This window comes from Thalassophryne amazonica, chromosome 8 (assembly GCF_902500255.1).
Source record: "Thalassophryne amazonica chromosome 8, fThaAma1.1, whole genome shotgun sequence".
NCBI lineage: Eukaryota > Metazoa > Chordata > Actinopteri > Batrachoidiformes > Batrachoididae > Thalassophryne > Thalassophryne amazonica.
The window spans coordinates 12,955,103-12,969,245 of record NC_047110.1 but is presented as its reverse complement, the minus strand read 5'-3'; the positions used below and the strand labels follow the sequence as shown (position 1 = coordinate 12,969,245).

Genomic DNA, 14,143 nt, shown 5'->3' with positions numbered 1-14,143 from the left:
AGTTATGTGTGAGGGTGGGCACTGTTTTTGAGGATGCACAAGCAAATTTCGTTGTGCTGATTGCTGTGCAATGACAATAAAGGTGATTCTAACCATAGCAGTATGTTTTTATTTATGTCCACGTGATGACAGCAAACAGACACACGTGTGTCACAGTGGGCAGTTGTTAGTCCATGTCTGTCCAAACACAGTACGCGTTGTCCAGCTGGGATGCCCAGAATGACAGCTCTCCACAGTGGGCAGACACACCTGTCAGTTCAGTGCACACACTAAAGCCACACGTGGAGAACTTAAACAAATTTCACTGCCAGCACGACAGTGATTGTCTGCAGACAGCTGTCGTGCCAAGAGTGTGAAAGGCCACACATTTTCTAAGTGCCAAACAAGCACTTTTAGGTGTCCATGTGTGTCAGCTGGAATTTGGTCGACACCTGCTGCGAGAGGGATCGATGGGTTCGCACAGCACACACTCTGTCTTTCAGGCGCTGGTGTGCGCAAATAGTTGTAGCAACAGGTGTACGAAGCGTTCGAGGCAGGGACGATTTTACACATTTTGCATACGATTCCTGCCTGACGCGCACTTCGACCAAACTTCGCACTGTGTGTGAAGGGGCCCTTAGAGATTTAGTCTCATACGAGAGGAGCAGTTACAAAGCAACACACACCAGAATGTTACAAAGAAATGCTCAGCCCCCCTTTGAGGCCTGACACTATTTATATTTTAGGGATATGGGTAAAAACACCACTGCAGTCAGCTGTTAATGTTATATCTGCATGCTGTGTTCCTTATCAGGTAGTGATAACTGAAACAATCCTTCAAATGGTGATGCAAGCACCAAATTCAACACAAATAATCCATAGAGGGTTGGCTCTCACTGCGGTATTGTATCACTTCCTGTTCCGGAGCACAGCGGTGTTTTGCTGTATCTGTTAGCTGTTTAATCTGCGCAGTTAGATTGATCTAGTTACCTAGATAAAGATTTGTTTCACAGTGTAATCTTCACGTGCCTTAACTAAAGCACTCCCTCTGCTGAATCACCTCTAAATTATTTACACATTATTCACTTTGTGTGTTTTTAGGAATCCGCTAGATTAGCGCAGCTACTAGCTCTTAGCCGGTTTAGCATGGCGGCTTCTCCTGTCTCTCCTGCACTTTTCTGCTCTGGGTGTGAAATGTTTAGTTATTTCTCGGCCTCCTTTAGCAGTAATGGTACTTGTAATAAGTGTAGCTTATTCGTAGCTTTGGAGGCCAGGCTGGGCGAATTGGAGACTCGGCTCCGCACCGTGGAAAATTCTACAGCTAGCCAGGCCCCTGTAGTCGGTGCGGACCAAGGTAGCTTAGCCGCCGTTAGTTTCCCTCTGGCAGATCCCGAGCAGCCGGGAAGGCAGGCCAACTGGGTGACTGTGAGGAGGAAGCGTAGTTCTAAACAGAAGCCCCATGTACACCGCCAACCCGTTCACATTTCTAACCGTTTTTCCCCACTCGATGACACACCCGCCGAGGATCAAACTCTGGTGATTGGCGACTCTGTTTTGAGAAATGTGAAGTTAGCGACACCAGCAGCCATAGTCAATTGTCTTCCGGGGGCCAGAGCAGGCGACACTGAAGGAAATTTGAAACTGCTGGCTAAGGCTAAGCATAAATTTGGTAAGATTGTAATTCACATCGGCAGTAATGACACCCAGTTATGCCAATCGGAGGTCACAAAAATTAACATTGAATTGGTGTGTAACTTTGCAAAAACAATATTGGACTGTGTAGTTTTCTCTGGGCCCCTCCCCAATCGGAGCGGGAGTGACATGTTTAGCCGCATGTTCTCCTTGAATTGCTGGCTGTCTGAGTGGTGCTTCATAGATAATTGGCAAAGCTTCTGGGGAAAACCTGGTCTTGTTAGGAGAGACGGCATCCATCCCACTTTGGATGGAGCAGCTCTCATTTCTAGAAATCTGGCCAATTTTCTTAAATCCCCCAAACCGTGACTATCCAGGGTTGGGACCAGGAAGCAGAGTTGTAGTCTTACACACCTCTCTGCAGCTTCTCTCCCCCTGCCATCCCCTCATTACCCAATCCCCGTAGAGACGGTGCCTGCTCCCAGACTACCAATAACCAGCAAAAATCTATTTAAGCATAAAAATTCAAAAAGAAAAAATAATATAGCACCTTCAACTGCACCACAGACTAAAACAGTTAAATGTGGTCTATTAAACATTAGGTCTCTCTCTTCTGAGTTAGCAAATGATATAATAATTGATCAACATATTGATTTATTCTGCCTTACGGAAACCTGGTTACAGCAGGATGAATATGTTAGTTTAAATGAGTCAACACCCCCGAGTCACACTAACTGCCAGAATGCTCGTAGCACGGGTCGAGGCAGAGGATTAGCAGCAATCTTCCATTCCAGCTTATTAATTAATCAAAAACCCAGACAGAGCTTTAATTCATTTGAAAGCTTGACTCTTAGTCTTGTCCATCCAAATTGGAAGTCCCAAAAACCAGTTTTATTTGTTATTATCTATTGTCCACCTGGTCATTACTGTGAGTTTCTCTGTGAATTTTCAGACCTTTTGTCTGACTTAGTGCTTAGCTCAGATAAGATAATTATAGTGGGCGATTTTAACATCCACACAGATGCTGAGAATGACAGCCTCAACACTGCATTTAATCTATTGTTAGACTCAATTGGCTTTGCTCAAAATGTAAATGAGTCCACCCACCACTTTAATCATATCTTAGATCTTGTTCTGACTTATGGTATGGAAATTGAAGACTTAACAGTATTCCCTGAAAACTCCCTTCTGTCTGATCATTTCTTAATAACATTTACATTTACTCTGATGGACTACCCAGCAGTGGGGAATAAGTTTCATTACACTCGAAGTCTTTCAGAAAGCGCTGTAACTAGGTTTAAGGATATGATTCCTTCTTTATGTTCTCTAATGCCATATACCAACACAGTACAGAGTAGCTACCTAAACTCTGTAAGTGAGATAGAGTATCTCGTCAATAGTTTTACATCATCATTGAAGACAACTTTGGATGCTGTAGCTCCTCTGAAAAAGAGAGCTTTAAATCAGAAGTGCCTGACTCCGTGGTATAACTCGCAGCTTAAAGCAGATAACCCGTAAGTTGGAGAGGAAATGGCGTCTCACTAATTTAGAAGATCTTCACTTAGCCTGGAAAAAAAGTCTGTTGCTCTATAAAAAAGCCCTCCGTAAAGCTAGGACATCTTACTACTCATCACTAATTGAAGAAAATAAGAACCCCAGGTTTCTTTTCAGCACTGTAGCCAGGCTGACAAAGAGTCAGAGCTCTATTGAGCCGAGTATTCCTTTAACTTTAACTAGTAATGACTTCATGACTTTCTTTGCTAATAAAATTTTAACTATTAGAGAAAAAATTACTCATAACCATCCTAAAGACGTATCGTTATCTTTGGCTGCTTTCAGTGATGCCGGTATTTGGTTAGACTCTTTCTATCCGATTGTTCTGTCTGAGTTATTTTCATTAGTTACTTCATCCAAACCATCAACATGTCTATTAGACCCCATTCCTACCAGGCTGCTCAAGGAAGCCCTACCATTATTTAATGCTTCGATCTTAAATATGATCAATCTATCTTTATTAGTTGGCTATGTACCACAGGCTTTTAAGGTGGCAGTAATTAAACCATTACTTAAAAAGCCATCACTTGACCCAGCTATCTTAGCTAATTATAGGCCAATCTCCAACCTTCCTTTTCTCTCAAAAATTCTTGAAAGGGTAGTTGTAAAACAGCTAACTGATCATCTGCAGAGGAATGGTCTATTTGAATCAATCAATCAATTTTTTTATATAGCGCCAAATCACAACAAACAGTTGCCCCAAGGCGCTTTATATTGTAAGGCAAGGCCATACAATAATTATGTAAAACCCCAACGGTCAAAACGACCCCCTGTGAGCAAGCACTTGGCTACAGTGGGAAGGAAAAACTCCCTTTTAACAGGAAGAAACCTCCAGCAGAACCAGGCTCAGGGAGGGGCAGTCTTCTGCTGGGACTGGTTGGGGCTGAGGGAGAGAACCAGGAAAAAGACATGCTGTGGAGGGGAGCAGAGATCGATCACTAATGATTAAATGCAGAGTGGTGCATACAGAGCAAAAAGAGAAAGAAACAGTGCATCGTGGGAACCCCCCAGCAGTCTACGTCTATAGCAGCATAACTAAGGGATGGTTCAGGGTCACCTGATCCAGCCCTAACTATAAGCTTTAGCAAAAAGGAAAGTTTTAAGCCTAATCTTAAAAGTAGAGAGGGTGTCTGTCTCCCTGATCTGAATTGGGAGCTGGTTCCACAGGAGAGGAGCCTGAAAGCTGAAGGCTCTGCCTCCCATTCTACTCTTACAAACCCTAGGAACTACAAGTAAGCCTGCAGTCTGAGAGCGAAGCGCTCTATTGGGGTGATATGGTACTACGAGGTCCCTAAGATAAGATGGGACCTGATTATTCAAAACCTTATAAGTAAGAAGAAGAATTTTAAATTCTATTCTAGAATTAACAGGAAGCCAATGAAGAGAGGCCAATATGGGTGAGATATGCTCTCTTCTTCTAGTCCCCGTCAGTACTCTAGCTGCAGCATTTTGAATTAACTGAAGGCTTTTTAGGGAACTTTTAGGACAACCTGATAATAATGAATTACAATAGTCCAGCCTAGAGGAAATAAATGCATGAATTAGTTTTTCAGCATCACTCTGAGACAAGACCTTTCTGATTTTAGAGATATTGCGTAAATGCAAAAAAGCAGTCCTACATATTTGTTTAATATGCGCTTTGAATGACATATCCTGATCAAAAATGACTCCAAGATTTCTCACAGTATTACTAGAGGTCAGGGTAATGCCATCCAGAGTAAGGATCTGGTTAGACACCATGTTTCTAAGATTTGTGGGGCCAAGTACAATAACTTCAGTTTTATCTGAGTTTAAAAGCAGGAAATTAGAGGTCATCCATGTCTTTATGTCTGTAAGACAATCCTGCAGTTAGCTAATTGGTGTGCGTCCTCTGGCTTCATGGATAGATAAAGCTGGGTATCATCTGCGTAACAATGAAAATTTAAGCAATACCGTCTAATAATACTGCCTAAGGGAAGCATGTATAAAGTGAATAAAATTGGTCCTAGCACAGAACCTTGTGGAACTCCATAATTAACTTTAGTCTGTGAAGAAGATTCCCCATTTACATGAACAAATTGTAATCTATTAGACAAATATGATTCAAACCACCGCAGCGCAGTGCCTTTAATACCTATGGCATGCTCTAATCTCTGTAATAAAATTTTATGGTCAACAGTATCAAAAGCAGCACTGAGGTCTAACAGAACAAGCACAGAGATGAGTCCACTGTCCGAGGCCATAAGAAGATCATTTGTAACCTTCACTAATGCTGTTTCTGTACTATGATGAATTCTAAAACCTGACTGAAACTCTTCAAATAGACCATTCCTCTGCAGATGATCAGTTAGCTGTTTTACAACTACCCTTTCAAGAATTTTTGAGAGAAAAGGAAGGTTGGAGATTGGCCTATAATTAGCTAAGATAGCTGGGTCAAGTGATGGCTTTTTAAGTAATGGTTTAATTACTGCCACCTTAAAAGCCTGTGGTACATAGCCAACTAACAAAGATAGATTGATCATATTTAAGATCGAAGCATTAATTAATGGTAGGGCTTCCTTGAGCAGCCTGGTAGGAATGCGGTCTAATAAACATGTTGATGGTTTGGATGAAGTAACTAATGAAAATAACTCAGACAGAACAATCGGAGAGAAAGAGTCTAACCAAATACCGGCATCACTGAAAGCAGCCAAAGATAACGATACGTCTTTGGGATGGTTATGAGTAATTTTTTCTCTAATAGTTAAAATTTTGTTTTAATTTTGTTTTTGTTTTAAAAGAGCTCTGACTCTTTGTCAGCCTGGCTACAGTGCTGAAAAGAAACCTGGGGTTGTTCTTATTTTCTTCAATTAGTGATGAGTAGAAAGATGTCCTAGCTTTACGGAGGGCTTTTTTATAGAGCAACAAACTCTTTTTCCAGGCTAAGTGAAGATCTTCTAAATTAGTGAGACGCCATTTCCTCTCCAACTTACGGGTTATCTGCTTTAAGCTACGAGTTTGTGAGTTATACCACGGAGTCAGGCACTTCTGATTTAAAGCTCTCTTTTTTAGAGGAGCTACAGCATCCAAAGTTGTCTTCAATGAGGATGTAAAACTATTGACGAGATACTCTATCTCACTTACAGAGTTTAGGTAGCTACTCTGCACTGTGTTGGTATATGGCATTAGAGAACATAAAGAAGGAATCATATCCTTAAACCTAGTTACAGCGCTTTCTGAAAGACTTCTAGTGTAATGAAACTTATTCCCCACTGCTGGGTAGTCCATCAGAGTAAATGTAAATGTTATTAAGAAATGATCAGACAGAAGGGAGTTTTCAGGGAATACTGTTAAGTCTTCTATTTCCATACCATAAGTCAGAACAAGATCTAAGATATGATTAAAGTGGTGGGTGGACTCATTTACTTTTTGAGCAAAGCCAATATAGTCTAATAATAGATTAAATGGAGTGTTGAGGCTGTCATTCTCAGCATCTGTGTGGATGTTAAAATCACCCACTATAATTATCTTATCTGAGCTAAGCACTAAGTCAGACAAAAGGTCTGAAAATTCACAGAGAAACTCACAGTAACGACCAGGTGGAGGATAGATAATAACAAATAAAACTGGTTTTTGGGACTTCCAATTTGGATGGACAAGACTAAGAGTCACGCTTTCAAATGAATTAAAGCTCTGTCTGGGTTTTTGATTAATTAATAAGCTGGAATGGAAGACTGCTGCTAATCCTCCGCCCCGGCCCGTGCTACGAGCATTCTGACAGTTAGTGTGACTCGGGGGTGTTGACTAACATATTCTAACATATTCATCCTGCTGTAACCAGGTTTCTGTTAGGCAGAATAAATCAATATGTTGATCAATTATTATATCATTTACCAACAGGGACTTAGAAGAGAGAGACCTAATGTTTAATAGACCACATTTAACTGTTTTAGTCTGTGGTGCAGTTGAAGGTGCTATATTATTTTTCTTTTTGAATTTTTATGCTTAAATAGATTTTTGCTGGTTATTGGTAGTCTGGGAGCAGGCACCGTCTCTACGGGGATGGGGTAATGAGGGGATGGCAGGGGGAGAGAAGCTGCAGAGAGGTGTGTAAGACTACAACTCTGCTTCCTGGTCCCAACGCTGGATAGTCACGGTTTGGAGGATTTAAGAAAATGGCCAGATTTCTAGAAATGAGAGCTGCTCCATCCAAAGTGGGATGGATGCCGTCTCTCCTAACAAGACCAGGTTTTCCCCAGAAGCTTTGCCAATTATCTATGAAGCCCACCTCATTTTTTGGACACCACTCAGACAGCCAGCAATTCAAGGAGAACATGCGGCTAAACATGTCACTCCCGGTCTGATTGGGGAGGGGCCCAGAGAAAACTACAGAGTCCGACATTGTTTTTGCAAAGTTACACACCGATTTAATGTTAATTTTAGTGACCTCCGATTGGCGTAACCGGGTGTCATTACTGCCGACGTGAATTACAATCTTACCAAATTTACGCTTAGCCTTAGCCAGCAGTTTCAAATTTCCTTCAATGTCGCCTGCTCTGGCCCCCGGAAGACAATTGACTATGGTTGCTGGTGTCGCTAACTTCACATTTCGCAAAACAGAGTCGCCAATAACCAGAGTTTGATCCTCGGCGGGTGTGTCGTCGAGTGGGGAAAAACGGTTAGAGATGTGAACGGGTTGGCGGTGTACACGGGGCTTCTGTTTTGAAGAGTTTCAGTCAGGTTTTAGAATTCATCATAGTACAGAAACAGCATTAGTGAAGGTTATAAATGATCTTCTTATGGCCTCAGACAGTGGACTCATCTCTGTGCTTGTTCTGTTAGACCTCAGTGCTGCTTTTGATAACGCTGACCATAAAATTTTATTACAGAGATTAGAGCATGCCATAGGTATTAAAGGCACTGCGCTGCGGTAGTTTGAATCATATTTATCTAATAGATTACAATTTGTTCATGTAAATGGGGAATCTTCTTCACAGACTAGGGTTAATTATGGAGTTCCACAAGGTTCTGTGCTAGGACCAATTTTATTCACTTTATACATGCTTCCCTTAGGCAGTATTATTAGACGGCATTGCTTAAATTTTCATTGTTACGCAGATGATACCCAGCTTTATCTATCCATGAAGCCAGAGGACACACACCAATTAGCTAAACTGCAGGATTGTCTTACAGACATAAAGACATGGATGACCTCTAATTTCCTGCTTTTAAACTCAGATAAAACTGAAGTTATTGTACTTGGCCCCACAAATCTTAGAAACATGGTGTCTAACCAGATCCTTACTCTGGATGGCATTACCCTGACCTCTAGTAATACTGTGAGAAATCTTGGAGTCATTTTTGATCAGGATATGTCATTCAATGTGCATATTAAACAAATATGTTGGACTGCTTTTTTGCATTTGCGCAATATCTCTAAAATTAGAAAGGTCTTGTCTCAGAGTGATGCTGAAAAAGTAATTCATGCATTTATTTCCTCTAGGTTGGACTATTGTAATTCATTATTATCAGGTTGTCCTAAAAGTTCCCTGAAAAGCCTTCAGTTAATTCAAAATGCTGCAGCTAGAGTTCTAACGGGGGCTAGAAGGAGAGAGCATATCTCACCCATATTGGCCTCTCTTCATTGGCTTCCTGTTAATTCTAGAATAGAATTTAAAATTCTTCTTCTTACTTATAAGGTTTTGAATAATCAGGTCCCATCTTATCTTAGGGACCTCATAGTACCATATCACCCCAATAGAGCGCTTCGCTCTCAGGCTGCAGGCTTACTTGTAGTTCCTAGGGTTTGTAAGAGTAGAATGGGAGGCAGAGCCTTCAGCTTTCAGGCTCCTCTCCTGTGGAACCAGCTCCCAATTTGGATCAGGGAGACAGACACCCTCTCTACTTTTAAGATTAGGCTTAAAACTTTCCTTTTTGCTAAAGCTTATAGTTAGGGCTGGATCAGGTGACCCTGAACCATCCCTTAGTTATGCTGCTATAGACTTAGACTGCTGGGGGGTTCCCATGATGCACTGAGTGTTTCTTTCTCTTTTTGCTCTGTATGCACCACTCTGCATTTAATCATTAGTGATCGATCTCTGCTCCCCTCCACAGCATGTCTTTTCCTGGTTCTCTCCCTCAGCCCCAACCAGTCCCAGCAGAAGACTGCCCCTCCCTGAGCCTGGTTCTGCTGGAGGTTTCTTCCTGTTAAAAGGGAGTTTTTCCTTCCCACTGTCGCCAAGTGCTTGCTCACAGGGGGTCGTTTTGACCGTTGGGGTTTTTACGTAATTATTGTATGGCCTTGCCTTAAAATATAAAGCGCCTTGGGGCAACTGTTTGTTGTGATTTGGCGCTATATAAATAAAATTGATTGATTGATTGATTGATTGATAGACATTAGTCTTTTGAAAAAAAAAAACACTGGACACTTGAATTTTCAATAGGCGGCCAGGTAGGGGTCAATTGAGGAATTTAACAGGGGTCAAAATTAAAAATTTATGATCACACAAATAATGTGATATAGTTTTCAATATGATTGTAGTATCTTTTAATTTTGATGTCTGTGTAATTCTTCAATTGACGAACTGACAAACCTGACCGGCCGCCTACTGAAAATTCAAGTGGCCAGTCTGTTTTTTTTGTTTTTTTTTCAAAAAAGAGCAATTTCTAAGGATTCTTTGTGCCAGATTTGGTTCTTGCATCAACATTTGAAGGATTCCTCTGTCAACCTGCTATCTGCTGCACTAAAGGGAATAAACATGTTTATCAAGTAAAACAGCAGTGATTCCGCTTCTTTTGTTGCACAACAGCTCATTCAAGGTTGAATGAGCACTCAACAGTCTTAAAACACATGTAGATAAAAAAAAAAATTCTTAGACTTCCCTTCATACTTGAAGATTGTTTGAAAATTTTTTAGTGCATTTGACTTCAGTAAGAAAACAACATTATCAACTGAAATGACGTTAATAAAAATATGAAAACATTAATTCAATGTCTATACCCACTTATTGTAATTCAGGCTAACGGGGCCACTGGAGGCTATCGCAGCAGTTAGCGGAAGAGAGGGAGGGCACGGCCTGGACAGGTCGTCATGGCCAAACACATTCACACCTACAGTCATTTTAGTGTCACCACTTCACCTGCATGTCTCTGGAAGGGGGCTGGAGCACCTGGAGAGAACCCACATGAACATGTGGAGAACATGCAAACTCCCCGCAGAAAATACCAGGTGGGAAGTGATCCCAGAACCTTCTTGGTGTGAAGCATCAGAGCTAACTAACTAATCCACTGTGCTGCCCTCAACATGTTAACATCTTTGTTAAATTCTGAAAACCAGTACTTGTGTAATAGTACTTTCCAACTCTGTCTTGAGAAGTGAAGAAAAAAAACATTTATTGTCTGAAGAAAAGTGGAAGTGATTTTAAGGGAAAGTTGAGTAATTTTTAAGACAGAAGTATAACGTTTCCTCACACTGGGTCTCAGTCTGATGATCTCTGATCCTTTCTCTTTTAAGTTCAGATGGTGGTGCCACAGTTTGATGATTAGTGCTGCTCTCAGATTCAGCCATGGGTTCCAAACAGCTGCAGCTGAGAAGAAGAGAAAAATCAGAACTCAACAGGACAGTTCATGTCTGGGAGCATGCGCGAATTCTGCACATTTTCACCACATCTACCACACCGCAGAGCTAATCCATTTCCTGGATGACAACCACATAAGCTGGCAACCGGTCCACTCCCACCTCAAGCAACCATCTATCTGCTGCAGCCGGGTGAAACGTGGGCATTCCCTTGGCCTTCTCCATCTACCGGGGTCCTCAACATTCGGGCACCTGAGTGCTGGATTATCAAATCAAATCAAATCAATTTTATTTTATTTATATAGCGCCAAATCACAACAAACAGTTGCCCCAAGGCGCTTTATATTGTAAGGCAAGGCCATACAATAATTACGGAAAAACCCCAACGGTCAAAACAACCCCCTGTGAGCAAGCACTTGGCGACAGTGGGAAGGAAAAACTCCCTTTTAACAGGAAGAAACCTCCAGCAGAACCAGGCTCAGGGAGGGGCAGTCTTCTGCTGGGACTGGTTGGGGCTGAGGGAGAGAACCAGGAAAAAGACATGCTGTGGAGGGGAGCAGAGATCAATCACTAATGATTAAATGCAGAGTGGTGCATACAGAGCAAAAAGAGAAAGAAACACTCAGTGCATCATGGGAACCCCCCAGCAGTCTAAGTTTATAGCAGCATAACTAAGGGATGGTTCAGGGTCACCTGATCCAGCCCTAACTATAAGCTTTAGCAAAAAGGAAAGTTTTAAGCCTAATCTTAAAAGTAGAGAGGGTGTCTGTCTCCCTGATCTGAATTGGGAGCTGGTTCCACAGGAGAGGAGCCTGAAAGCTGAAGGCTCTGCCTCCCATTCTACTCTTACAAACCCTAGGAACTACAAGTAAGCCTGCAGTCAGAGCGAAGCACTCTATTGGGGTGATATGGTACTATGAGGTCCCTAAGATAAGATGGGACCTGATTATTCAAAACCTTATAAGTAAGAAGAAGAATTTTAAATTCTATTCTAGAATTAACAGGAAGCCAATGAAGAGAGGCCAATATGGGTGAGATATCCTCTCTCCTTCTAGTCCCTGTCAGTACTCTAGTTGCAGCATTTTGAATTAACTGAAGGCTTTTTAGGGAACTTTTAGGACAACCTGATAATAATGAATTACAATAGTCCAGCCTAGAGGAAATAAATGCATGAATTAGTTTTTCAGCATCACTCTGAGACAAGACCTTTCTAATTTTAGAGATATTGCGCAAATGCAAAAAAGCACTCCTACATATTTGTTTAATATGCGCATTGAATGACATATCCTGATCAAAAATGACTCCAAGATTTCTCACAGTATTACTAGAGGTCAGGGTAATGCCATCCAGAGTAAGGATCTGGTTAGACACCATGTTTCTAAGATTTGTGGGGCCAAGTACAATAACTTCAACTTTTATCTGAATTTAAAAGCAGGAAATTAGAGGTCATCCATGTCTTTATGTCTGTAAGACAATCCTGCAGTTTAGCTAATTGGTGTGTGTCCTCTGGCTTCATGGATAGATAAAGCTGGGTATCATCTGCGTAACAATGAAAATTTAAGCAATGCTGTCTAATAATACTGCCTAAGGGAAACATGTATAAAGTGAATAAAATTGGTCCTAGCACAGAACCTTGTGGAACTCCATAATTAACCTTAGTCTGTGAAGAAGATTCCCCATTTACATGAACAAATTGTAATCTATTAGATAAATATGATTCAAACCACTGCAGCGCAGTGCCTTTAATACCTATGGCATGCTCTAATCTCTGTAATAAAATTTTATGGTCAACAGTATCAAAAGCAGCACTGAGGTCTAACAGAACAAGCACAGAGATGAGTCCACTGTCTGAGGCCATAAGAAGATCATTTGTAACCTTCACTAATGCTGTTTCTGTACTATGATGAATTCTAAAACCTGACTGAAACTCTTCAAATAGACCATTCCTCTGCAGATGATCAGTTAGCTGTTTTACAACTACCCTTTCAAGAATTTTTGAGAGAAAAGGAAGGTTGGAGATTGGCCTATAATTAGCTAAGATAGCTGGGTCAAGTGATGGCTTTTTAAGTAATGGTTTGATTACTGCCACCTTAAAAGCCTGTGGTACATAGCCAACTAATAAAGATAGATTGATCATATTTAAGATCGAAGCATTAATTAATGGTAGGGCTTCCTTGAGCAGTCTGGTAGGAATGGGGTCTAATAGACATGTTGATGGTTTGGAGGAAGTAACTAATGAAAATAACTGAGACAGAACAATTGGAGAGAAAGAGTCTAACCAAATACCGGCATCACTGAAAGCAGCCAAAGATAACGATATGTCTTTGGGATGGTTATGAGTAATTTTTCTCTAATAGTTAAAATTTTATTAGCAAAGAAAGTCATGAAGTCATTACTAGTTAAAGTTAAAGTAATACTCGGCTCAATAGAGCTCTGACTCTTTGTCAGCCTGGCTACAGTGCTGAAAAGAAACCTGGGGTTGTTCTTATTTTCTTCAATTAGTGATGAATAGTAAGATGTCCTAGCTTTACGGAGGGCTTTTTTTATAGAGCAACAGACTCTTTTTCCAGGCTAAGTGAAGGTCTTCTAAATTAGTGAGACGCCATTTCCTCTCCAACTTACGGGTTATCTGCTTTAAGCTGCGAGTTTGTGAGTTATACCACGGAGTCAGGCACTTCTGATTTAAGGCTCTCTTTTTCAGAGGAGCTACAGCATCCAAAGTTGTCTTCAATGAGGATGTAAAACTATTGACGAGATACTCTATCTCACTCACAGAGTTTAGGTAGCTACTCTGCACTGTGTTGGTATACGGCATTAGAGAACATAAAGAAGGAATCATATCCTTAAACCTAGTTACAGCGCTTTCTGAAAGACTTCTACTGTAATGAAACTTATTCCCCACTGCTGGGTAGTCCATCAGAGTAAATGTAAATGTTATTAAGAAATGATCAGACAGAAGGGAGTTTTCAGGGAATACTGTTAAGTCTTCAATTTCCATACCATAAGTCAGAACAAGATCTAAGATATGATTAAAGTGGTGGGTGGACTCATTTACATTTTGAGCAAAGCCAATTGAGTCTAATAATAGATTAATTGCAGTGTTGAGGGTGTCATTCTCAGCATCTGTGTGGATGTTAAAATCGCCCACTATAATTATCTTATCTCAGGATTATGCCCTGAGAAATACACCACGTGGCCAAAATGTCAACGCTGACATTCCCTCACTACACAAGTAATACGTCTCACCTGAATTTAAAAAAGTAACCATTTGACTGACACAACAGTACCCAAGAATCCTCTGAAGAGTCCTAGTGCCAATGGCATCCAGTCGGCAGTCGGCACCAAGCCACCGGCCTCCACAGCTCTACTTACACCCAGTCCATGCAAAAACTGAACAGTGTAAGAGACCAAACTCATCCCTGATGATGACCAGAATTCACCAAG

General features: G+C 41.1%; 1 protein-coding gene across 3 annotated transcripts in view; it reads right to left on the bottom strand.

The window, feature by feature from the left end:
* snx20 (sorting nexin 20) overlaps window positions 1–14,143 on the bottom strand; it is a 46,963-nt gene that overhangs the window by 13,062 nt on the left and 19,758 nt on the right. For 2 of the 3 annotated variants that reach the window (XM_034175748.1, XM_034175749.1), the window contains one exon: window positions 10,594–10,703. In XM_034175748.1, the coding sequence (XP_034031639.1) occupies window positions 10,594–10,690 (97 nt within the window). In that variant the 5' untranslated portion in view covers window positions 10,691–10,703. Of the gene's footprint in view, window positions 1–10,593; window positions 10,710–14,143 lie in introns of all 3 variants that reach the window. The other variant, XM_034175747.1, reaches the window with a different exon arrangement.